The sequence below is a fragment of the Myotis lucifugus genome, unplaced genomic scaffold (assembly GCF_000147115.1).
Source record: "Myotis lucifugus unplaced genomic scaffold, Myoluc2.0 scaffold_173, whole genome shotgun sequence".
Classification (NCBI taxonomy): domain Eukaryota; kingdom Metazoa; phylum Chordata; class Mammalia; order Chiroptera; family Vespertilionidae; genus Myotis; species Myotis lucifugus.
Window position 1 is genome coordinate 1,816,029 of NW_005871221.1, and position 26,719 is coordinate 1,842,747.

At 37.4% G+C, this 26,719-nt stretch overlaps 1 protein-coding gene across 7 annotated transcripts in view; it reads left to right on the plus strand.

Annotated features, from left to right (window-relative positions):
• Positions 1-1,432: 1,432 nt before the first annotated feature.
• DENND1A (DENN domain containing 1A) overlaps positions 1,433-26,719 on the plus strand; it is a 407,524-nt gene continuing 382,237 nt past the window's right edge. For all 7 annotated transcript variants that reach the window (XM_023760104.1, XM_023760106.1, XM_023760103.1 and 4 more), the window contains exon 1: positions 1,433-1,497. In XM_023760104.1, coding sequence (XP_023615872.1) covers positions 1,456-1,497 — 42 coding nt within the window. In that variant the 5' untranslated portion in view covers positions 1,433-1,455. The remainder of the gene's footprint in view (positions 1,498-26,719) is intronic.

Genomic DNA, 26,719 nt, shown 5'->3' on the forward strand with positions numbered 1-26,719 from the left:
ATGCTGCCATGTAGAATTGTAAGATGCAATAGATTGTAAGATATGAGAAAATGTGGGGGGGGGGAGTTCTTTTAGAATCAATGAAACAGAATTTGAGTGGTCAGGAGGTGTGAATTCTGGTTCTGGCTACATTTCTAAGTAGCTGTGGGACCACCGACAAGTCACTGTATGTTGTTGATGCACCTACCTCCTGGGATTATAATAAGAATGAAATGTGATAAATGAGATAGTTATTTTGAAAACGAATCTATTGGGTAAATTCAAAGTTTTTATTTGATTGAAATTAAACCTTAGATCTGATTAGGCAACTCAGAAAATGTCTTCTCTGAGCTTTGTTGTCAGGTTTAAAATATAACTCAGTTATAGACATTTGAAAGTATAACATTTTCTTCACTGACTGATTTTCATTCAATCTGGAAGTAATATCTTTTTATTGTAGTTTTAGAATCAAAGAGAAAGAGAAAATACAAAGAAATATAACCCCGATGTTCTCATCACTCTGAATTAACTGTTAACATTCTGTTAGTGCTGTGATCTTTAAAACACTTATTATGAAATATTTATGACATAAAAAGGTAAAAGGATATAATAATGAACATTCATATACTTGCAGTTTTTCGATACAGGTGAAGCCCCCTATGTGGGAACAGTCTTACATTTAGATGAGGATCCTGTCTCATGACAGCCTGCAGTGATGGCGAACCTTTTGAGCTCGGCGTGTCAGCATTTTGAAAAATCCTAACTTAACTCTGGTGCTGTCACATATAGAATTTTTTTGATATTTGCAACCATAGTAAAACAAAGACTTATATTTTTGATATTTATTTTATATCTTTAAATGCCATTTAACAAAGAAAAATCAACCAAAAAAATGAGTTCGCGTGTCACCTCTGACACGCTTGTCATAGGTTTGCCATCACTGGCCTAGGGAGACAGGATACTGTTTCTCTTGTTTCAGTCTTAAAATCTATAAATCAGCAAGTTAACTTCATCCTATGAATGTTTTATCCTGGAATATGAGGGAGAAGGCTACTTTCTGCTAGTGTTGCTTTGCTTTGAGTTTCCTCAGAATTCTACCTGTGGCTTTGGAGATCTAGCTGGGTAAATTGGAGATGTGACATCTATAAAATTGTCATAATGTCTAGCCAATTATTGGCCAGACATTGTACTCAGACAATGTGTGTGTGTGTGTGTGTGTGTGTGTGTGTGTGTTTAAATTTCACAGTAGTTTTTCTGGTTAGGTGTTTTCATTTTATAGATTAGGTAGACGTGGCTCAGAGAAGTTGAGTAACTTGTCCAAAGTTCCACAGCCATTAAGTTGTGGAGCTAATGATTTTATCAAGGTGTGCTTTATACCTCAGCCTATATGTTCTATTACCATGCTGCCTTCATCCTTGTTAGTAATCATGATTTGTTTCTTTCGTAGGCAAAACCCAGAGACCACATTTGAAGTGTATGTTGAAGTGGCCTATCCTAGGTCAGGTGGCACTCTTTCAGGTATTTGCATGTTTGATTATGATATGGCATGTTTGTTTATTGTATGAGATAGCCATGCATATGGGATATGTGAATATTCTAAACTGTTATTTATCTTTAAGTATGTTTAAGTGTCTTTCCTTGTTATTTGTGCCCACATTATCATAAGCACGATGAAATTGATCTAATTTAGTAAATTTTATGTTTGTTGGTAAAAGAAAGTTGGAAATTATTTGAAGGAAATACCTCCTGTGGCTTTAGCTTTTGAACTAATTTGGACATGTATTCTTGGATGACAGGGTCTTAGATACCTTGTGCAGGCTGAATATATTACTTCTTGAGCTAAAAATCCTTGGTTAATGAGAAAAAAATAACCTTATGATCCAGTGTTCTTTTTCTTGGTGCCTGATAGAGTGATGCATTTGCCAAAGATATGTTAGGGAGCAACTCTTGGCCCACACATACTAACAGTTGCATATATTACTTGGTGTTTAGGGAGAGTGAATTTTCTTGGATTAGAAACTTGGAATAATCAGGATTTCAGTGGTAGTTATACCCTTAATTGGCTCTACAACCTTGGGCATATTTTTTTCTATTTCATTATTTAATTTGATTGTAATACTCATAAAAATAGCTTTTAAGTTTGTCTTATCCTACATACTTGACATAGATAGTCAGTCCTTATAATTCAGCCCTTAAAGATAGCTGGGTGGCATCTCCATTACAACACCTATGAGAAAAGGGAATCTCAGAGAGATCAAATAAATTACCAAGGTCATATAGCTACTGTGTGGTTCCAGTCCTTGTCACTTTTCTGCATTGCCTTCATGAGGACAGTGACCACGATATACACAACTCTCTATGCCATCTGCAGGGCTTTGTATAACATCACCAATGTTTGTTAAAATGAATGAATTTCTCCTAACAGCAAAAGTCAGATAATTGTGTGTGCTCCACTTTCTGGATTATCTAAAGAAGTAGAATATTAACATCTGTAAGTTACGCCTCTTAATGTGCAAACTATTGGATTGGGAAGGGTTACTCAGTGTGTATGTGAGCAGCATTTTATGGACTGACATTTCAGAGTAACCATTTGATGATGGCTGTGATTTGACAGATACATTTAAGGACAAACATTTTTCTTATTTTTCTATTTGCCAATGTTTCCCCTTTCAATTGTCTCCCCAAGTTAAAATGAAATTTTTGGGGGAATATGAACAAAATTTGAAAAGTGAAAATAAGATGGAAGAATGAACAAAAAGAAAAGTGTGTATCTTACCCTTTAATCCCAGACATCTGATTCCTCTTCCCTTCCTGCAGACAAGTCCTTTCTTGTTTAACACTTCAGTATAGTTTTAAAACCTTTTTATTTTGAAAATACTTAAAATGATAAACGTTACAAGGATAGCCAAGTGTATATGCCCTTTCCTTAGATTCAGCAAATGTTACTTTTTGGCCATATTTGCTTCATTCTACATGCATATGCATATTATTTTTGCTGAACTACTTGAGAAGAAGTTGCAGACATTGTGATCTTTCACCCCTAAATTCTTCAGAATATATCTCCCGAGAATAAGGACATTTTCTTCCATAACTCTAGTATAGTTATTGAGATAAAGAAAATTTAACATTGTTATAATGTCAGTTGTTCATATTAAAATTTAATCATTTGTCCCAATAGTGTCCTTTATAGCATTTCCCCCTCTGATCTAGAATCTAATTCAGGATCATGCACTCTATTTAATTTCACATCTATTTAGTTTCAGCATGTAATAATTTTATGGCTTTTCTTTACCTTTTATGACATATTTTTGAAGGAATTAGCTTGTTTTTTAAAAAGTCCATGGCTTGGATCTAATTGTATCCCAATGATTAGATTCAGATCATGGATTTTGGGCAAGAATATCTAGAACATGATATTGTGTATCATATCAGTAGGCACATGGTGTCAGTCCCATTATTTGTGGAAAAATACGTAAAACTTTCATGTACAATTTCACAAATTATTATAAAGTGAGTACCCATGTTACTGCTGTCCAGGTTAACAAATATAATGTTGCTTGGTTCTAAGGAAATTCTGTTCCTGGCAAGAGTGATCCCTGCCCTGGCCCTTTGCTTTAGAGGGTCCTGCTTTGTCCCTCTTGCATGGGGCAAGGAGTCTGTGGGATATGCCCACTTGGAGCCCGAACCCTTCCATTCTAGACCATGCTTTGAGTACCTAGGATCTCAGAATTTTGTGCCCAAATGGCCCAGAGGCTGCATGAATCTCTTCCTGAGGTCCATCTTTCTGAGGGTAGACTGAGCTACAGGTGTATACTCCCCGAGGCCCAAGTGATTGTTTAAGAGTTGCCATTTGTGGGGAGTAGTGTATGGGATGGAACTTGGACTTGTGAATGGAGGTGACTGGGTGCTGTGTGCGAGGTTGTTGGCAGTATGAGATAGAGAAGAGGGCTATGGGCAGTGGGCCAGTGGCCAATTTTCCCTGCACCATCAGGTTTCCACTTGAACTTTAAGGAATCCAAAAATTCTCAGTATGAATTTAGTCTTCTAGGCAGATAATGGCATATTTGTGTGATAGGAAGGTAGAACATATATTTTTTTGTTATTAATTCTCACCCAAGGATATTTTTCCCATTGATTATTTTTTTAGAGAGAGTGGAAGGGAGGTGGGAAGACAGAGAAAGAGAACCATCGATGTGAAATAGACACATTGATTGGTTGCCTCCTGCAAGCACTCCTACTGGGGCCAGGGATCGAGCCTACAACTGAGGTGAGATATGAACCCTTGACCAGAATCCAACCCGAGACCCTTCAGTCTGAGGGGGGATGCTCTAACCTGCCAGGGCACTGTGATCTTTTTTATACGTGAATCCTGGTTCACGTAAACATACTTCCATAGGATAGAAACCATATTAGATGAATGGATCATGCTAAACTGTTTTTTAGAATTGATTGTGTTCATCTACACTCCCTTCAGCATTTGGCATCAGTCCTTGGTACATTAGACCTTTTTTTTTTTTTTTGCCAACCTGGTGGTTGTGTAGTAGTATATCCTTGTTTTTATTTGCATTTTCTTGATGACTGATGAGATTGAGCACCTTTCATATGCTTATTGGTATCTTATTCAACTTATTTTTAAAAGTGCCTGTTCAAGTCTCTTGCTTTTTTTTGAAAATTGAGTTTTCTATCTTTTCCTTATTGATTTATAAGAAATTATATATTACTAGAGGCCCGGTGCACGAATTCGTGCATGGGTGGGGCCCCTCTGGGTGGCCTGTGGGGATCGGGCCAAAACCTGCAGTCTACCGCCTCCTGCAGCTCCTACCTGCCTCTCCCGCTCATCCTGGCCCCACTGCACCTGCCACAGTCTCACGTCCAATCAGTCCTGATTAGGAGAGGCTTGCGCTGCCACAGCAGCACTCGCCAGCCATGAGCCCTGTGTCTGGCGCCCTCCTGAGAGGAGTAGCTTGTGGGATCAGGCTGAAACTGACTCTCCGACATCCCCAGAGAGGTCCTGGGTGGCAAGAGGGCGCAGGCCAGGCTGAGGGAATCCACCGGTGCACGATCGGGCTGGGGAGGGACCGTGGGAGGTTGGCCAGGGGTGGGGAGGGACCATCGGAGGGCTTCAGGGCATGTCTGGCCCATCTCGCTCAGTCCAGATCGGCCGGCCCCAGCAGCAAGCTAACCTACGGGTCGGAGCATCTGCCCCCTGGTGGTCAGTGCACATCATAGCGAATTGTTGAGCAGCCTTAGCATATCTTTAGCATATTATGCTTTGATTGGTTGAACAGTAGAACGGATGACTGGACACTTAGCATAATAGGCTTTTATTATATAGGATAGATATTAATTATCTGCTTGTATGTGTTACAAATATCTTCTCCCACCCTGTGGTTTATCTTTTACTCTCTTTATGGTACCTTTGATCAAAACTTAATGATTTTAATATAGTACAATCTATATATATAAAAGCCTAAGCGACCTTTATGACCAGACAACTGGCCAGTAGCTATGATGCATGCTGACCACCAGGGGGCAGATGCTCAATGCAGGTGCTGCCCCCTGGTGGTTAGTGCACTCCCATAGCCAACCTCCCGCGGTCCCTCCCCCCGGCCGGCCAACCTCCTGCAGGTCCCCCGCCCCCCGCCAGTCCTGGCCAGCAGCTGATTGGCCCTGATCGCTGGCCAGGCTGAGGGACCCCACCTTGTGCACAAATTTGTGCACTGGGCCTCTAGTTTATTAATATTTTCCTACCCTACAGATATGAAGATATTTTCCTATAAGAAATGTATAGTTTTGCCATTTGCATTTAGGTCTTTAATCTATCAAGGACTTTAGTTTTCTATTAGATGATAAATATTCCAAAAAGTTAAACTCTAAATTTGATTCCTTATTCATGACTTTTTAAAATTGGGAAACTAAATAAAGCTGAATTACTAAGATATGCTACTCCTCTACTTAAATCATATTTTTATAAAATGATCACATACTTCTAAATTGTACCTAAAATATTACCTCTCAATAAAAAGATGACACGTGAGAAAGGCCAATGAGAAATATTACTAGAATTTAAAGACAGTATTTTCCCTTACCAATAACTTTTAGTGTTTGTAATACTGAAGAATGTATTGTAAACTCTCATATGTTCTGTGCTCTGAAGAGCATTCCATGAAGTCCATGGGAAGGACATGTGATCTGTCATTTTGCTTAGACATTGCACCACGATTTATGATACTTAATGGGATACCTTCCAAACACTGTGAAAGTAAAGTTTAGGTATACAAATTGAACTCATGGTGCTGCTTAGTTTCTTTGGGAATTTGTAAGATTTTCTAGTTGCTATCACCAGTGAACAAGCTGTCACTTAATATTTGTTTTTAGGTAATCTTTTACCTACTTCTACAACCTTCTTATTTGTTTTTGATAAAACTCATCATACTTACCTTTTCCTGCTATTATTCAATGTGTTATTTTTGCCATTTTGAATGATTGCAAAGAAATCTGCCTTAAAATTAGTCTTTGTTCCTTGGACTTGCATCTCTGATCTCTGCCAAAGTATCTGAGCAAATTTAGGTATAAACCTTACCCTGTACAATACTAGTGTCTGGGCATAATCTTCTCTTTGAAGTTTGTTTGCATCCCCCAGAGGGATTAATTCCCTGCTGTGAGAAGGTGGGTTAGAAAGCACTGAAACTACTTTATGGGTCTTTAATTGGGGGATTTAGTATACATTTTGTTCTATAAACTTCTGTGGGAGTTTCATTCTTACAATTTTTCTTATACTGTGGTATGTTGTATTCTCATTGTAAATAAAAAATACTAAAAATGTTCTCAAGCTCATGAATATATCGTGTTGTTTTTTTTCTATTACCTTTAAATTTTTAGTAGTTTGTTTTCTGATTAGATTTTGAGTATGTATAAACTTTAAAAATTTTAGAAAAATTATTTAAGAGAAAATATCACAGTAATAACTACTATTAATGTTTGGCTGTATTTATCTCCTTATAGTCTTTTATGTGTGTATGTAAATAAAACATATAAACTTCCCCTCCAAAGTCCTGCTATATGTGTGTGTTTTTCTTGCTCCTTCCCCAGGTTAATTATTATTTTTCCTAAAATTATTAATATAGCTTTGTAAAAGCCATTTCAGTTGCTATAAATTTTACATCATGTTTATGAGCTATATTTACTTATAATTGGATCTATAGAGTTTCCACAATTCTCCTGTTATAGATAAGCCAATGAACATCTTTGCGTATGATGCTTGCTATTTAGGTACGTGATTTTAATGCTTTAAAAAGAAGTTGAATCATTTTGAGTAAATCTTTGTTCTACTTTGTTCTTAATTTTTTATTTGCCATATCCCATTTTGTATACTCTAATTTGTGTATTTATTCAAGAGCCCATCTTTACATAGGGATCCCAGAAAACCAATAAAACCATCTCAAGTTGTGAAATTTCCCAAAGCTGAGTTCAGTAGCCTGATTGAAGGTCTCAGAAGAGGGTGCTCTTGCAAGAGGGATGAACCTGCCCAATTCCAGAATCAGATGGTACTGGCCATGCTGAAACTCAGTGCATTTGAAACACAAGTATCTCATTACAGCTGGCATCTCTGAGCCTGCTGTGGGCACTGTTCTTGGCCAGCCGCTCAGCACTGGAAGAGTGGCAGCATCAGGTTCTCAAGGCTGTTTGGCAAACCAGCTTCCTCTGTGTCAGCTTCCATCCCAGCATTTTTAATGCACTAGTCCAATAGCCACTTTATAAAAAGTGCATAGTCAAGTTGAGAAACTGTTGTGAGAGCTCTGTGAGAGGACTGTTCTCGACGTGGTGCTGTGGTTAGCTCAGATTTTCAGCTAGCTTGGTGTTAAGCAGTAACCTTAAAACAAAACAAAACTCTTGGCTTTAAAATCTCTCTTAAATATCTGTTCACATTTCTGTATTGGCAGTATCATGAAGATAACTGAGTTTTGGCCAACTTAAGATATTGAGAGCCAGATTTATTATTCTGAACCTTAGCTTTCACTTTGCAGGATTAATTCTAGGAGCTTTGCCTGAATCTGTGATCACCATTCAACATTATTAGATATTTTTTAAAAATTGACTTTAATAATAAACAACATTTCATGCTGTCTCTTTAGAAGTGGAGTGGATGGGGGAAAAGTCCTTTTGAGAGTTGTTTTACTTCAGATTAAAATAGTGGTTCTCAACCTTCTGGCCCTTTAAATACAGTTCCTCATGTTGTGACCCAACCATAAAATTATTTTCGTTGCTACTTCATAACTGTAATGTTGCTACTGTTAAGAATCCTAATGTAAATATCTGATATGCAGGATGGTCTTAGGCAACCCCTGTGAAAGGGTCATTCGACCGCCAAAGGGGTCGCGACCCACAGGTTGAGAACCGCTGGATTAAAATATTCTTAGAGGTAATAACTGAATTTATAGTTTTATTTCTTTTCAATAGCAATATAATAAATCACAGCAAACTTTTCTTCCCGTTCCTAAAGTGTGAAATTTAGGGGCCATCTGGATATAAATTACAATATAGGAGAGTCTCAAAAGTTTTGGTAATTCATGACAGTGTGGTTCTTGCTCTGTTTGTGGTTCAGTGTTAGGCCGCTGGCCCTCTTGGTGGACTATTAATCTACTAAATGATAAAATCAATGTGAGCAGCAAGTTTGTTGGTTGAAAAAAATTTATTCCCTCAAAATGCCAATCTCAGAATCTCATTTTCTTAACTATAAAATGGGGCCCCTAATAGTACCTACATCATTTAGTTGAAAGTATTAAAGGGGAATGCATAGTACATGGGACATGGAAAGTTCTTAGTAAGTGGGAGCTGTTGTTATTTATCATTTGTTTTAAAATATTTAATTTTTTAGAGAAATTTTAGATTCACAGTAAAATTGAGAGGAAGATATAGAGATTTCCCATATACTGCCCGCCCCACACATGCACAACTCCCCCCATTATCAACATCCCCCACCAGAATAGTACATTTGTTACAATTGATGAATCCACATTGACATATCATAATCACCCAAAGTCCATTATTTATGTCACAGTTTACTCTTGGTGTTTTATATTCTATGGGTTTAGACAAAATGTATTCATCATTATAGTATCATACAGAGTAGTGTCACTGCTCTAAAAATCCTCTGTGCTCTACCCATTCATCCCCCCCTCCCATTATACTCTGATAACCACTAATCTTTTTTTAAAAATCTTTAAAAAATTTTTTTTAATCCTCACCTGAGGATATTTTTCCATTGATTTTAGGAAGAGTGGAAGAGAGAGGGAAAGACAGAGAAATACCTATGTGAAACACATCGATTGGTTTCTGACCAGGGCCCGGGCTGGGGAGGAGCCTGCAACTGAGGTACATGCCCTTGACCAGAATCGAACCCGGGACCCTTCAGTCCCAGGCCGATGCTCTATCCACTGAGACAAACTGGCTAGGGCACCACTGATCTCTTTACTGCCTCCATAGTTTTGCCTTTTCTAGAATATCATATAGGTGGAATCATACAGTATCTAGCTTTTTCAGATGGCTTATTTCACCTAGCAATATGCATTTAAGGCTCCTCTGTGTCTTTTCATGGATTTCTTTTTGGCACTAAATAATATTCCATTTCCTGGATGTGCCATAGTTTATCTATTCACCTACTGAAGGACATCTTGGTTGCTTCCAATTTTGGCAATTATGATTAGAGCTGCTGTAAACATCTGTGTGCAGGTTTTTGTGTGGACATAAGTTTTCAACTCCTCAGGTAAATACCAAGGAGCATGATTGTTGGATATTATGCTAAGTACATTTAGTTTTGTAAGAAACTGACAAACTGCTGTACCATTTTGCATTCCCTCCAGCAATGCACGCGAGTTCCTATTGCTCCACATCTTCACCAGCATTTGGTGTTGTCAGTGTTTTGGATTTTGGCCATTCTAATTGTTGTGCAATGGTATCTGATTGTTTTAATTTGCATTTCCCTAATGACATGTGATGTGGAGCATCTTTTCATATGCTTATTTTCCATTTGTTTGGTGAGGTATCTGTTGAGGTGTTTGGCCCGTTTTTAAATCAGGCCTGTGTCTAGATTCAGGTTTTTGCATGTCCACTTATTCCAGTTCTGTTTGTTGAAAAGACTATCTTTGCTCCATTGTATTGCCATTGCTCATTTGGCAAAGATCACTTGACTATATTTAGTAGTATATGGGTTTATCTCCAGGCGTTCTTTTGATCCATTGTCTATTCGTTCACCTATACTATCCTGTGTTGGTTTCTGTAGCTTCATGGTAATCCTTGAAGTTGGTTAATGTCAGTCTTCTGATATTGTTCTTCTCTTTCAATATTGTGTTGATTATTATGTTTTTTTTGCATTTCCATATAAACTTCAGAATCAGATTGTCAATATCTACAAAATAACTTGCTCATATTTTTATTGTAATTGCATTTAATTTATACAGTTGTGAAGAACTGACATATTGAATATACTGAGTCTTCTTACCTGTGAACATGGGAATATCTCTACATTTATTTAGTTCTTTGATTTTTGTTTTAGGGAATATCTCATATAGTTCTTGCATGTATTTTTGTTAGATCTATGTACGAAAGTAGATGTCATTTTAAATTATAATATTATTTTTGTGTAAGGCAAGAGTTCATATCTGTGTAGAACTCTGCAATTATTCTCAAGCTAACACAGTTCAAAAGTAGGAAGTAAAATTAACTAGCCAAAGTAGATTTTTCAGAATCCATGCATTCAAACTTAAATCCTTTATTCATGGGAAAGCCCTTAGCTTATGCCCTACGGGCTTTGGTTTGCCCTGAGGATTTTTCTGTATTATATTGCTCAGCATAGTTACTGATCATGTTGATGATATTAAATCATTGTATTCATCAGGATTCTTTTTGCTATAAGTGGCAGAGCCCAGTGAAATCTGGCTTGAGCAAAAAAAGGGAATTTATTGTCTCTCAATATTGAGAAATGCAATGATAAACCTGGCTTTGGGTTTTGCTGGGTCTAGGTGTTCTACTTACATTTTCAGAGATTTGTCATCTCTTTCTTCTGTGTTGGGTTCATTTTGGGACAAATGCTCCTTATACAATGGCAAAGGGATGGCTATTGGGAAAGCCAAACTAATCTTCTATCACTTTAGTTACCCAAGTGGAAAAAGAGTATCTTACATTATTTTGAACCATAGTCCCAAAGGTGATTGTACTAGGCCGAATTGAGTTGGGTGACTGAGCTGTTGATTGGGGAATGAGGGAGGATGTGTGTGGGGGGCCTGTTTAATGCCATCTGGATTCTGTAGCCTGAGTATGGGCAGGATAGTTCCTCAGAGGAAAATCTGATGCTGTCACCAGAAGAAGGAAGAATGGATGTTAGACAGCCAAAACAGATGTCTGTTGCAGTCATTAGGACAATGTTTTATTCAAAATATTTTTCAGAAAAGCACTGAGACATATAATCTAGTTTGGAAAGATTTATAACCAAAATGATTAAGTTTCAATACTTAAAAAAAATGTAGGTCTTCAGCTTTCTCAAAAACTGCCATATAAGCTTGATTTCCCCAGGATTCTACATGACTGAGGTCTTATTATCATACATCTACTTGTTAGTTAGAGTTCTTTATTTGAGCACTCAGTTTAGGTTCAGCACTGTGCTAGACTCTATGGAAAGTGGAGTGCAAGATCTATAAAATAGGAACTAGATTTTTGCTTTAAATGCTTAGGAGACTTATTTTTGTTAAACTTTTAAGAAATTGTATTCTAGCTTTTGAACTTCTTTTGGTATTAGTCACAACACATTTTGCATTCCCTGCTTTATGTTGCATTGAAAACATGCAGTCCGCTCAAAGGCTTTCATTAGAAAAAGAAAGCTCTACTAAAGATGTCACTGTGAGATTGCTTTGCCCAGCAGAAAACTTTAATAAATTGTTTGATTTAAAGACAGTTTTCTTATCTTTAATGTGTTCTTAGGCATTAGAATTTTATGCTATCACATAGCCTTATTTGAATAGAAAATAGATGCAGGTGAATTGTTGTCTAGATTGTTACAATATAATTATCGTCATGGATAATTAGTAGTAAAAACAATGTAATGGAAAGACTGTAGGGTTTGACATCAGTTTTCTTCTGCCACTCACTAATTGTTTGACCTTGGGAAAGTATTTAAATTGAATATTGGTTTACCTAGTATTTAAGTGGGACTTATATCTATTTGGAAGGCTGTTTTGCAAATTAGAGACAATCTGTATTAAAATACCTAATACTGAAACTGGTACAAATTTGACATTCTTGTGGTGACTTAATTCAACATCATCTTTTAGTGAAAAACAAACAAAAAAACCAAACTTCAAACCAAAACCAAACAATAAAACTTCCTGCAATTGTGATTTTGTTAAGAGATTGAATCTTCTTTCTGAGATAGAATTAATTTAAATTCCTTTTTGAAAGGATTCAAATACTAGAATAATAGCGAGATGAAGATATGACACTTTCTGCCCGGCCAGCATGGCTCAGTGGTTGAGCGTTGACCTGTAAACCAGGAGGTCACAGGTCAATTCCCAGTCAGGGCACATGCCCGGGTTGTGGGCTCGATCCCCAGTGTGGGGCATGCAGGAGGCAGCTGATCAGTGATTCTCTCTCATTATTGATGTTTCTATCTCTCCCTTTCTCTTCCTCTCTGAAATCAATAAGAAAATTTTTTTTTAAAAAAGATAGGAAACTTGATGAAAAGAAAACTGAATGACTAATTTTCTCCTTTTGAAAATGTATGATTAATTCTGAATGTTTTCAAGGAAAAGACATTTTGGACACATGAATAATTTCAGATGATCAACCTGTATTTTTTTTCCCCTTCACTTACATGTTACAGTTAAACTTAAATAAGAACCCAATGATTAATTCTCAGTTACCAGAATATTTCTTATTTACACTACTTGTGAGAAGAGCCAGATTCCAATAAAATAAGTTAGTGTCAGATATTTATTAAAACAACCCATTTCTGGAATATGGTCTATACTTAGTACATATTTAGCTCAGTTTTCTGTCTTCAGCAGTAATCATCACTGATACTCACTCAGAATGATGGAATTGGCTTCTAGAATATCAAAAGGAAAGCATTCCATTAGTTTGTTAGGTTATATTTACTATGGAAGGAAAATTGACAAAAGTATTTGGGAAAGATTACCTATAAAGATTGAAATGAAAAATATTTTCTTCATGGCTCTCAATGAAGTAGGAAATCAGCTAAGCAAAACATTTAATTTGTTTCCTCTTCTTACTGATAAATATTTTATTAATAAAAGTTCCTCTTCCCCCCAAAACTTAAAATATAATTAGCAAAATCTATTTAAGAGAAGGTTTCTAGAATCAGGCCATCTGGGTTCAAATTCCACTCTACCGCTTATAACTTATATCCCTGTGTGATTTTGGGCAAAATACTTAATTCCTCTTCTTGTCTTAGTTTCCTAAACTGTAAACTGGGGGTGATGTAAGTACGAGTTAGTGGTGTAAAGATTAAATGAGAAAAAAATGTTAAAGAATTAAGCACAGGAATGGCACAGAGTATCTCTCAGTTTAAACTATCATTAAAGAAAAAATAAGTTGGATTTATTTATTTTGATCCTTCAAACTAGAAGTTGAGGATCATCAGAGATCTGCACTGGGGAAATGTCATTGTTCCTGTTGTAGGTGTTTTTCATCTGTACACTTGATAGCAGGGCATTGGGAAAGGAGCTAAGGCAGTTCTAGGCCCACGGCCTTTGGAAGGCTTGACTAGGTTTTTTTCTTGCCTCCAGCAGCCCCAGCAAATCCAGTTTAGGTTTTTTAAAAGTTCTTAGTCCCTGGGGTGGACCCTGGAACAAGCCGACCTATTTTTTCTTGTGTTTGCTAGATGGAGATTGAGTTGACTCAGGTTTTATTTGGGTTTCTGTGGACCTGCTGCAGGATAAAAGCTCAAGTCTAGACCCAATTTAAGTTGAGATTTAGGGCTGACCCTGCTATATTTTCCCTTTTTTTGTTTAGAAACATTTTTCTTTTACACTTTATCCATTCAGCCATATTTCTTACAAGCCTACTGTATGATAGATGCTGGGGTAAGGGTTCATTCCAGACAGAAGGGTTTATTTTTCTACTTATTAATTAAAAAATGGGTCTTTTAGCAAGATTATGATCAGCTTTAGGGGATCATGCTTAGTTCCACAAGGGCAGAGATCTTTGCCTGCTTAGTTCACTGATATGTCCCCAGCATCTAGAACAGTGCATGGCACATGATAGGCATTCAGTACATATTTGTTAGACAATGAATGAGTTGACACAATTCCAACTGATTGCAATGAGTCTTGATGTTTTAATTAGTTTCTGTAGTTTTATTGTCGATAAATATCTCATTTCTAGCAGGTTGAATGGCTGCTCAATATGCTATATTTTATTTCTTAATGGAAATCCTTGTAGAACTAGGGGAGGGCATTTATGTTAGAAGCAAAAGTAATCATGCAGTTTTCTCCCAGCAGTTTTCTGGAAGATATTTTAGTCTTTCCTATGAGCAGATGTGCTCAGGATGAAAGTTTACAGGAAGGCGTGCTCACATTTGTCTCACTAGGCAAGGAATGCCTTTTCCTCTCCATTTAGTAAGTGTCCATCAGACTTCCCAGAGTACAATGAGGCTTTTACCCCAGTCCCAGCAGCCTGTATTTTTTGCATTTTAGGCTTTTTCTGCCACCCCTGGGAAACTGCCTGGTGGTCTGGCATCATGGGAATTTGTTTCCCTAAAAGCTGATTCCCCACCCTTTCCTCTAGCAGAAGCAGTGGGTGAGTGACTAGAGCTCTGGACTTGGGTCTGAAATATGTCTCTGCAATTAATAGCCGTGTGACCTTGGAGAAGTTATTGATCTTTTTTCTTGAGTTTTGTCATTCGCAAATACAAGTTTGATAATGCTTATCTTTTAGGGTTGCTGTGAGGGTTAAAAAAATACTAACTATAAAATAATTAACATGCCTAGTTAGTTTTCTTTCTTCTGTCACATCAAATCATTGTTTTTCACTCTTTCAGCCCCCTGACACAAAAGAACACCTGTGTTATTTTTCATAGCTTGGAGGACTATAGAGTCTTTGAAATGCTTGGTAATGGTTTTCTGTACACACACACATACACATACACATACACATACACATACATATACACATACACATATATGAAACAATGTGGGGTTTTGTTCATGTATTTACAAAGACATGGAAAAGCTGCTTTTTAAAAAACTGATATACTTAATTTAAAAGTTTTCCAGAGTGTGAGCTTAAAGTGAGGGTCTTCTAAGATAGTTCCCATTCCCATACTCAGCCTCCTATGAAGGGCATAGCACGTGTTTGTGTTTGCATGGTGGGGTGTGTGTATAGCATGTGTTTGTGTGTGTGCATGTGTGTATGTATAAAAGAGAAAGAGGAAGGAGGGAGGGGGATGAGAATGAAAATATATGTGTGGTGAAAGAGATATTTTAACCTGCTTTTGTAACTTTAGCTTTGCTATGCAATGTGCCCAAAGTTATTTCTCCCCAGGGAGGGTCTTTTTCAGTGGTTTGTGAAGGCAGCATAAATTCTCACTTGGTGTTCAAGGAAGATGGTAATGCAATTTAGTACAACCAAAGTATTTTTTTTTAAACTTGTTAGAAACCAAAATGGGATTGCAGTGGCAAAGTTGTCAGCGCACTCAAGTTTAACAAGTGTTCGAAGGATTAGTAAAGGAAATGTAGTTTACTCTGCAGCTTTTATGACAAAGAATTTAAAAGGTTTTGCTCTAAGCCTCACCATGTGTTTCTTCCTTTTCTCTAAAACATACCTCTAAGTTGAAAAGAGAGATGAATCTCTTAGGGAGAAACTATTAACTCTGAGGGAGTTTATCTTTGTTTGAGAGGAAGCAGAGCATTTACATTTGAATTGACACTGAGTGTAGCTTGTGCCCTAATCTTGTTCCTCCTAGAAGTTGGTGAGGAGTTTAAGTACTTCCTACTTGTGTTTTGGTCCTTGTAGTGCTGTCCTAATTTCCTTGGGGGATCATAAATTTCCTAACTCAAAGTAAGCAAACTGCTTACACTGTGTATTGGCTTTGCATAGAAATGATTTCTGTAGCTGCCACAGTCAAGTAAGTAGGGCCATTGGCCAGAATTGTCTCATTTTCATAGCACTGATTACCACACTAAAAAATACTATACAAAAGATAAAATATTACAGGAAGTTTGACAGAGAAGGAATAAAATAACCTCCGTTACAATCTCACTTTAAAGCTTTGAATATTCCCATTAGATGTAGTTGCAGTTGGTGTACAGTTTTAAGTGAGAAAAAGTTTTAATGTTTATCATAGACATTCTAATAAATTTTGAAGGTTCCATCACACTCTTACAGTTTGATGAACCAGTTCCTTATTATTATACATATAACTTCAGCTTTTTAAAAAATAAAATATATTAATACTACTCTCATGTTTCTGGACTTCTGTGAACAAGTCTTTATTATTGCCTTCTCTTTTTTTGGCTCAAATTATAGGGAGGGTTAGAGAGAGGCAGGTAAAGGAATAGAGAGGGGTGAGAAGGGCTGTGTCAACAGTGAACTGTTGTTACAGATAGAAATAATTATCTAAGTCCAAAATTTGTAAAAAGCCTTAAATTGAGGCATTTTCTGAGATTAAAAAATACTATTAAATTAGTATTATGCTCTATGATGAATTAATGTACCGTTTCTTTAAAACAATTAGTTGTATTTGAGGGATTCTTAGGTTGCTTTTGATGCCTGCTTCTCTCACTGATTAAGTTTTACTTTCTTATTTTACAACGAGAAGTATTCTGCTGATAGTGGATTTAGGTCATTTTAACCTAAAGAGAATAGAAACCATCCACCTAAAAGATTTGTTGGTGGGAGAAATTCTTTGTCTTTGCTCTCATGTCTTATTAGACAGCTGTGTCCTGGACTGGAGTTAGCTTTTGTAGCAGCTGTGAAGTCCTCACCTTACATTAAATATTCCCAGTGAAAGTTTGTTTCTATGACTAGGGACTTGAAGTACAATACTTCATGGCTGTCAGATGAAGAAATCCTGTTGGAGCTATGATTTAATGAAAGCCAGTGGCCTGTGTTTTGTTGTTGTTGTTGTTTTTCAATTTTAAAGGAATTAGTAAGTTAGGGCTTGGGGAGGTGGGCTATGTTTGTTCCTTAGAGATTGGGACAAGAATCTTGCCTTTGCGAAAGAACTTGTGTAGTAAGAGACTAGCTTGAAAATGATTTGCCTGGCATTTGCACTGGGTGTATTAGGAAAGGAAAGTCTCTTTGCATTGTGCATTTAAAAAGTGTAAGTGTGCTTAGAAAAGGGCAGCATTTGCTGGTCTTGGCTGTCAATGTCTTGCTGCTACTGACTGTGTTTAACCAGAAAGGGAAACTCAGAGTAGAAAAAGTCTCACTCCCAAGACTTTACAAGAAAACCCCTCTTTGTTGATTTATATATATATTTTTTAAAGGAGCTTGACATCTTCATCAAGTTCACAGTGGGCTTGCTTTGTTTGCTTTCTCTTGAATGCTTGATAAGATTTTTCTTCTATTGTTTTGTGCAGCAAGAACAGATCTTTCCATGGCTGGGGTGGTTTTTTTGTAAATCCACAATATGGTCATTGTCTGGTGGTGAATAATTGTGGCTGCTTTTTGTACAACCAGAACTAAGGCTTTGGCTGTGAACAGATTCCTTCTTAGCGTGAAAAGGGACTAATCCATGTAAATACAGCCCCAAAATAAAGCTTTACAGAAAAAGGGGAAGGCCGCTAAGCAGGAGGGCACAGGTCAGCAATTTAACCTTTAACCTAACAAATAAGAAGCATGAAAGTTCCAGAATTGGTTTACAAAAGAAAGCTCCTGTGATCTGTCAGTTTTTCTTTTCAGGAGGGAACTGGGTGAGAGATCTGACTGACAGCTAGTGCCTTTTAACTGCAGACTGAAATTAACTGCCAAATTGAAACTTGAATATTCGAAGGAGAATTTTTCTTAAATAAATTGAGATGGCAGAATAGGCTGCAAAAGCATTGGTCAGAAGTTTACATGGGATTTTTACCCTTGAAGTGGTGGCATAGACATTGGACTGGCCTACCTTGAAGATCCCTTCCAAGTTTAATAAAGAGCCTGTGGTCTGACTCTTACCAGTCAAATTAGACATGAACTTTGCAGTTTAAGGCCAGATGAAACTCTTTCCTCTTTTCTAGTATTATCACTGATACCCTTTTTAGACTTTTCAGGCTCCATAAGTCATTTGCAGCCTTTAAAGATTTGTTAAGAGCTTTTTGTAAATATAATTAATGTGTTTTACACAAAATAGCCATCTTGAGATTTCATAATGTGTACAACTTTTATGACTTGATGCACGATTAGAAACTCTATTGTGCCATGCTGAGCACTGTAAAGCAGAGGACACAGGCTTTCTTTCCTGTGCCGCTGTTTTGTTCAACAGCTCAGGCAGTCAGAGCAGATACAATTGAGTAAGTTCAAGCAGCAGAAAGTGAAGTATAGGTGTTTATTAGGCAATGCACCGGGGGAAGGGGAGACTGGAGATGAGGGATTGGCTTGGAGAGTTAAGACAATAAGGTTTGTGCTAAATGGTAAGTTTTACTTCTAGGCTGTTATATTCATTTACAAACTTTGCAGACAGTTTGTATTTATTTAATCACAACAGGTAATCTTGTTAATGAGTGTTAGTTTTTGCTTAAAGCATAATGCATCAGAAGTCAGCTGTTCTTTCACTATGGAGAATTCTGGAACTGATAAAAGCTTTAATTACTGAGAATCATTCAGATTAAAAAGAAACAATGAACTAATGACATTAAAGTGGGCTCCCTGTAGATTAATAAGAATAGTAATTATACTGTGTAACTCCACTGTGGAAACAAAGTCCCAGGTTGAGTCTGTTGGTTTTTCAGTTTTCCATAGTATGATTTTATAGGTTGTATAAAACTTGTTCTTTCAAAAGGCCGTTTGCCCTGCCTCAGTTTCCCTAAGGTCTTTAGAGACCAGAGACAACATAATGTTGCAGATTAAAATTAGCATATATTTAAGTGGCCACCTCCAATTAGCTCAGGTGGGAACCTTCTTTTTCCTAGCTGATTACGATAACCTCCTAACTGGTCTTTATGCTTTCTTTCACATCCATATTTAATGCTGTCATCTGAGGGATCTTTCAAATGCACAGCTGAGACCACAGCACTCCCCTTCTTACACCTTTCTGTGTCCTCTTATCACCACAAGCTGAAGTCAAGCTCGTTAGCAGGACAGATGAGATCTTCCGTGGTCTATCCGTTACCTATCCTAGCTTCATATAGCCCACTCCTTGTCCTCCTAAATATGCATTTTCCAGTGTGTCACAACCAAATTCCATGCATGTTTTCTATTGCCATATCATATTTGGTTTCCCCAAAATATAAGAAGGGCTAATATCTACAAAAAGGGGATCTAATGATGCTGTTTTGAAAATAGCCAACATTTGTATAGGCTTTATACTTTTTTTAACAGTCCCATGTTCTTTCATTTGATCTTCACAGCAATAGTACAGAATGAGCAATATTTTCTGAGAGGTGCTCAATAAATATTTGAGCGGATGGGTGAATAAATGAATGAGTGAACTATGGAGTCAGAAAATGAGTTACAGTCAAAATTTTGCTACTTATTAGCCATATAATTTTGGATAAGTAATTTAACCTTTCTGAATTTATTTGCTAATCTGTAAAATTAAGTCTGTACCAGCCTTTCTTGTCACACTAGACAGTATGAGGAGTGAATGAAATAATGTACAATAAATAAAAATGCTTTTCAAACTGTAGACCCCGTGCAAATGTAAGTTAATGTTAATATTCTTAATTTATTCCAGGTCCTATAAATGAAGAGAAAGCATTTATGGTTATAAATCTGTGTTTTAATGACTGAAAAAATATTAGAATTGTTTTATTAATATCACGTTAAAATATAAGCCTATTTTGATAGCAAACAGAATGGTGAACCCTTGTTTTCTTTCATAAGGAAAATGTCAGGTTTGTACTGTTAGTAAATGCCTGCAAAGGTAGCATATACTGGATGGTAAAAGTGATTCAAATGCAGTGTTTGGAGGCTCCTCTTTGCTGTGTGTTTTCCTTGGGTTGCCTCTCAAGAACCTTAGGGTCACATTTGTCTTCTAGCTCTGTTAGCTGTATGTAACTTTCTTGTTAAACTATTATTTTTGTATGCATTTTTTTTGTGTATTACGCATTTTTGTGTGCTGTTATTTTCCCTGACTTAATTTTTCTCCTCTTATTTTTCCTTTGTCCTTACTCCCTCAGTTTACATTTATATTTTTTATCCTTTTAACTATATCCATTTTTGCAAGTCATCTTAAATTATTTATGGAACATGGAGTATAAGTGGTCCCCATGTGATCTCAGGCAAACTTTGGTTTCTACTATCATCTACAAACCCATAGTTTTCAAGAGTGTGTCTTTGGTCCAGACTCCTGGGTACCAGACCTGGATCCTCAGCTTTCTGTCATTAGCTGCTTTTAGATCCCCACAAGTACCTTAAATTAAATTTTACAGTCTCCCCGCCCTCCCCCCTCCCCCCCAGTCTTCTACCCTCACTGCTGACCACCCAGTAAAACAAAACTCAAAAACCAGTCCTAAACTGTTCTCTAATTCTAGGGTCTTGTCAAATAGCATTAGTACCGTTCGCTTGATCATGCCAGAAACCTGAAAGTCATCCGAGACTCACCCTACATCCAATTAAACGTCAGTTTTTGTTTTTATGTTTTAAAAAATTTTTTAAAATATTGAAAACAATCTAAAAGTTATAGAAAAGTTGTAATTCGCAAATCTCACCATCAAGTGAGTCAGTGAATATTTGCTGCAAACAAGGTGATCCTGTGACATAACCATAATACACTCATCTAAATGAGGAAGCTAACATTGATGTAGTACTGCCTTCTGATTCTCAGAGTTGTGCCAGTTGTCCCAGTAATGTTCTTTAAAGCAAAAGGATTCAGTTCAGGATCACAAATTGCACTAAGTTTTATGTCTCCTTAGTTTCTCTTCGTCTGGAATAGTTCTCAGTCTTTCCTTGATTTTCATGACCGACTTTGGAGATTGCAGGCCTCAATTTGTGTTTTTCCAATATCTCCTTATGATTCGAATTAGGTTAAGCACCTTTGGCAGGAAAATCATCGAAGTGATGTGCTCTTCTCATTATATCATCAGATAGTGCACAATTTCAACTTGTCCATTACTGATGATTATCAATTGACTACTTAAGATAGTGTTTACCAGTCTTCTCTATCGAAAATTTAACTCTTCACCCCTTTGTAATTAATAAATGTTTGGAGGGAAAGTACTTTGAAGTTATATAAATATTCCAGTCCTCATTATACTGTTAGTTTATTTGACTTCGGACTCAATCATTTCCTTTCTTATTCAAGGTTATTATTGAATTTTTCAGATTATTAATGCAATTGAATAAATTACACTATTCATTTTTAGCTTTGATCAGTAGGAGGCAGCTTGTGTTCTTTTAACACTTCCCGAAGAATCTTGAGTTCTTTGCTTTTCAGGTAAAATGTGTTCCATGCTCATCTTTTATTTTCTTTTTCTTAGCTCTGAAATCTTCCATTTCTCCAAAGGGCCTTGTTCCTTTTAGTGGAGAATGCAATTTAAAAGCCAAAATCTGGGTGCTAGGTGTGCTCACTGCTATTGGGTAGTGTTACCCTCAGGCTTCTTCTTAGAGCTAGAGAATATGTGATGTATTTGTGGACACTCATATGTTGAAAAGTGTGAGTTCCCACAAATATCATTTCAGTCCAACACCACAAGATTCATTTTAGTTTTCTCCCTTTCCATATTTGTAACTTCCTTTTTTTGGCAATGAGCAGCCTGGTTTTCATTGTCCTTAATACATTTACTTATTTTGTTAATCCCTTGTATATGACTAATATCTCATCATGGCCAGCACACCCTCTACCCTCATGGATACCCTCCTTACCTCACTATGACTCTAATACCCTGTGACACTGCCTCTGCCACATAGATGCCCGCCTTATCTAGCTTGGGCTTTGACAACCCATGCCAGATGGTCCTTCATTGTGAATACCTTCTTCACTTTGAGTTGTGACAAAGATGACTGCCATCTCTCTCTGTGTTGTTGCTCTTGTCATCCGACTTGGGTTCTGACATCCTATATCAGGTGGCTCCTGCATGGAAGTTCTCTTTACCTTGTTCAAGTGCTCTGATTCCTCAGACCAGGTCACCTTTTAACATGGACACGCTTCCCAAACTGCTTTGGCTCTGACACCCCACACCAGTCAGCTGCTCCCTGTGGATTTCCTCTTCTCCCTCTTTGGGTTCTGACTTCCAACTCTGGGCAACTCCTCTGTGTGGGCACCCTTGGTACTCTTCTTGGGTTCTAATACCTTATCTTAGATCGCCCCTTACAGTATGGACATCCTCCTCATATTGCTTGAACTCTGTCTCCCCATACTGGGTGCTCTCCTATGTGGACAACATTTTTAAACCACTCTGGACTACTGTGGCTACTTCTTACTAAGTATGGATGTGTCCTTTGGCTTTAGGATTAAATTGTCAATAAAGAAGAGAAGAGAAAGGGTGAGTCTAATGTCTAGATTTCTTTCCTACCTGTCTTACTCCATTGTCTTTGTCTTAGTTCTGGTCCTCTATATATTCTTTTTTTTTTTCTTATGTTGAGGAATTTTTAAAAAAATTTAAATTCTTTATTGTTGGAAGTATTACATATGTCTCCTTTTTCCCCACTCCTGCCCCCCAGCACAGGCCCTCACCCCCCTACTGTCTGTTCGTCCTCATATTCCTCCTTGGATTACTGCCACTTGTTGGTTTCCTTGGCTGTAGTCTTCCTTCTTCCCATATGACTTCCATCATGCTGCTAGTGATGTATGTAAAACAGACGTAATCATGTCTGTCTTTTGCTTAAACTCTTAATGCCTTTCCATTATCAATAGGGTAACACTTAACATCCTCAGCATGGCATACAAGGCCCTTCATTGGCTGACCTCTCCTTTCTCTTTTCTCACCACCCTCTCTTTGACCTTGTGCTCTAGTGGAATCACTTCAATCTCTTTTGCTTCCAGGCCTTCACACCTGGTCTTTCCCTTTGCTATACCATTCTCTTTCTTCCTTTTTCCTGGTTTACTTTCATTGTCTTTTAAGACTCAGATCAGATGCCCTGTCTTCTAGAAGGACTTTTAAAATTATTATTATTTTTTCTGTCCTTACCTTCCCCTACTCTCACCCTATGCAGACTTGGTTAGATGACTTTACTTTAGGTACTCTGCATCTCTCTCTCTCTCTCTATATAAAAGCCCAGCAACCTTTATGGCGGAATGACCAGAATGACCGGTCGCTGTGACGTGCACAGACCACCAGGGGGCAGACGCTTAATGCAGGAGCTTCCCCCTGGTGGTCAGTGCGCTCCCACAGCGGGAGTGCTGCTTAGCCAGAAGCAGGGCTCATGACAGCCTAGCGCAGCAGCGGTGGTGGGAGCTTCTCCCGTCTCCACGGCAGCACTAAGGAGCGGCAAGACAAGTGGTAAGGAGTAAGCAGGTGGGCAGTAAGGAGCGAGCAGGCGGGCAGTTAGGAGCAAGGGGTCCTGGATTGCAAGAGGGGTGTCTGACTGCCGGCTGGGCTGAGGGGACCTCCCTCTCCCCCGGTGCATGAATATCATGCACCAGGCCTCTAGTTTAAAAATATTTCTGTTTTAGAGAATTTCTCATTCAGTGGAATTTGTTTTGTCCAATTATAAGCAAGGCAATATTACTATCGTTTGCTTTTCAGGCTTTTGAAATAGCCCCATCTACATAGAACTGGACATTGTAATTGTATTTTTTAGAGTGGATTTTTACCTATGGTTCCAATTTTTTCTAGAATATCTTCAGGGGCTTATCCTTGTTTTTTCTAGCAGGGAGGAAAGGCATTTAGTGTGTATCAGGGATTGGTTCATTATCTCCTATTTTGCATCCTCTGCATTTATTACTATTATGCATGCAGTAGACTCTGCAATGTGCAGTACTATCTGAGTAGCTGATAAAATAAAGATATGCTTGACCAAGAGACAGAAGAGGAGAGACAGACTTCATTTGGATTATTAACCATTTGCCAAATAGATTTGTACTTTTTGTTTACTTTGCTTTCTGGGTCAGTTTGAATTTTAATTTTTGATCTGAGGCAAGTATTAAACCTCAAGAGCCCTATAATCTGCAGTAGTTCCTTAGAAAACCTATGATTGGGATCAATGAGGAAGCTCCGGTTCCTGGGCAGGAGAGTTAGTTGAGGGCTGGAATGAATGTTCACTACTTGCCATTTGTGTTAACAGAAACCAGGAGGGTTGGTTGCCAGAAGAAAAGTACTAAGAAAGATCAGGCTTCAAATAAGATAATGTAACAAATTGAAAACTAATTTGTAAATATTTTCATCTACCTCAGTTATGGCTGCCTAATATTTGGTTCACCCAAGATTTCTATTTTCTTACAAATTATATTCTCAGACAATACAAATGAGTTTTTGAAGGTGAAGGTATATAATTTCCCCCCGCCCCCCCCCCATGGAAATATCTTAGAAGTTGCTCATTTAGGAGTAGTGTAATGATGATCTAAAAGAGGTGCTTCCTAATCTGAGAAATTTTGCAGCCCAGTGAGAGGAATAGAAGTCTTTTTGAGAAGCTGATATCTCAAGACAGAAAGATGCTGCTCTGAAGTGTTACTGAATGGTTTCTTTACTCTGTCATTGAGCCCTTCTTGTGTCAGAAAAAGAAATCTCTTGGAAACCCTCACAGGATTTGTTCCCTAAAACCCGAATGTTAGCAGAGTAGCTAGAGCTCATAAGTTGCCTCTTCTTTTAAATGCCTTTTATGAAAGTGTTGTTTTAAGTGAAATGTATCCTCCCCACCTTTTCTTTCCCTTCTTTCTTCCCTCCCTCCTCTTCTTTTACACAACAGCTGGGGAGTCAGTGCTATCTTGCCCTGTTGATAACCTACCACTGATTATTTACAGTAAAATTCAAAATGAAAAAAAAAAAATCTTTGCAAGCTTTTTTTTTAACCAGTTGTGCTCTGATCAGATAATGCTTTTGAGCTGTGCCAGGCTATTTAAATACAGGTTTATAGGGCAAAGTTTTCAGGATGATCTTGAGAATCAGCTCTAATTTTAGTAGTCCATACATTGCTGTGCTCTATAAAGTGAACATTCTTGTTTTTAATTGCTTTGTGTTTTTAACCAGTTCACTGAGGGCTATTTCACAAGTACACTGGGAACCTGTGTACTTGTAATCTGACTGTGTGGATTCACATGGCCTGAGTCCCTAACATCCTGGGCTTTCTTTGTTTGATTCATAAATTCAAACAAGTATTTGAGGGACTATTTAATGCTATAGATATAAATAGAGTAAACATTTTGGTTTTAAGGGAGTTTAAATGTGGTGAGGGAAACAAAGAGTAAACCAGTACACTATAAGTATTTGGGATAAATATAGTAGAGATAGGCACAAAGTGCTGTGGGAACTCAGTAGAGGGAGCCGAGAGCAGTTTTGTACCCTTTGCTATGAAAATATATATACACTCAATCTCTCCCAAGGCCCCTCCCCCCAAAAAATTTCATCCCATTTCAGCATCAGCTCAGACCCTGTCAATATCCTGAACTATATCAGACCTAAATAAGAATGAGTACCTTAGATGTACAGTACAGCTTCTTAAGCACAGGTCTACTTAATTTGTAAACTAAAGAGAGGCTATCTGGGACCCCATCCAAGCCTTCCCCAACATATAATGCTGGTACAGGCATAAGACAAATTCTCTAGACACTCCTCTTTTAACAGGCAAATAGTGGGAGGCACATAGGAGCACACAGGAGGCCCTGCTCCATGATATTAACTAATACAAATATATAGTTTCTGTGAGAAATTTTAGCATGCTTATGTAACTTAGCAAAATGAATGGCATTTTGACCCTCCTCCTGAACAATACCTTGTCTATTTTAACTTTAATCACTCTTCTCCTGGCTTATATGCTTCTTTACTTTATGTATTTTACCTTAAACCTATATGACATTATTCTTTTTTTTAATGGATCCAATTATTGTTTAGATTTACCCACACATTTTGTGCTTTCTTTGTTTAGGTCATCTTGCATCTCAGACTTTTTCCATCTGTGATAAGTTTATTCTTATTTAAATAATATCCCCTTGTTGCTGGCAAATATCTGTTTTTGTTTATCTGAAAAGTTTTTTTTCCTTCCTGGATTGATAATTACTTTCTTCAAGCACATTGGAGATGTTCTTTAATTGTCTTCTGGCTTCTATTGTCGCTGTTTGGAAGTCACTTTCCATTCTAATTATCATTTTTATGCAGGTAATTTGTCTTGTTCTCCAGTTTAGCAATGACATATGCCTAGTGGTGGATTCTTTTTTTTTCTTATATATCTTGATTAGGATTCAGCTCTTTGAATCTGAAGATTGAGATCTTTCTTCTTTATATCTCTAATTGTGACCCCCCTTTCCTTCCTCCTCCTCTGTAACTTTGATTTGACATGTGTTGGACCTTTTAACTTTGTTCTTCACACTTTTTAACCGTGTTTTTTATGTTTTCAATCTGTCTTTCTCTGCTGCATTTCAATTTCTTTAAGTCTTCCAATTTAGTAGTTCTCTTTGCATCTATGTCTAATTACTATTAAAACCACCAACTTA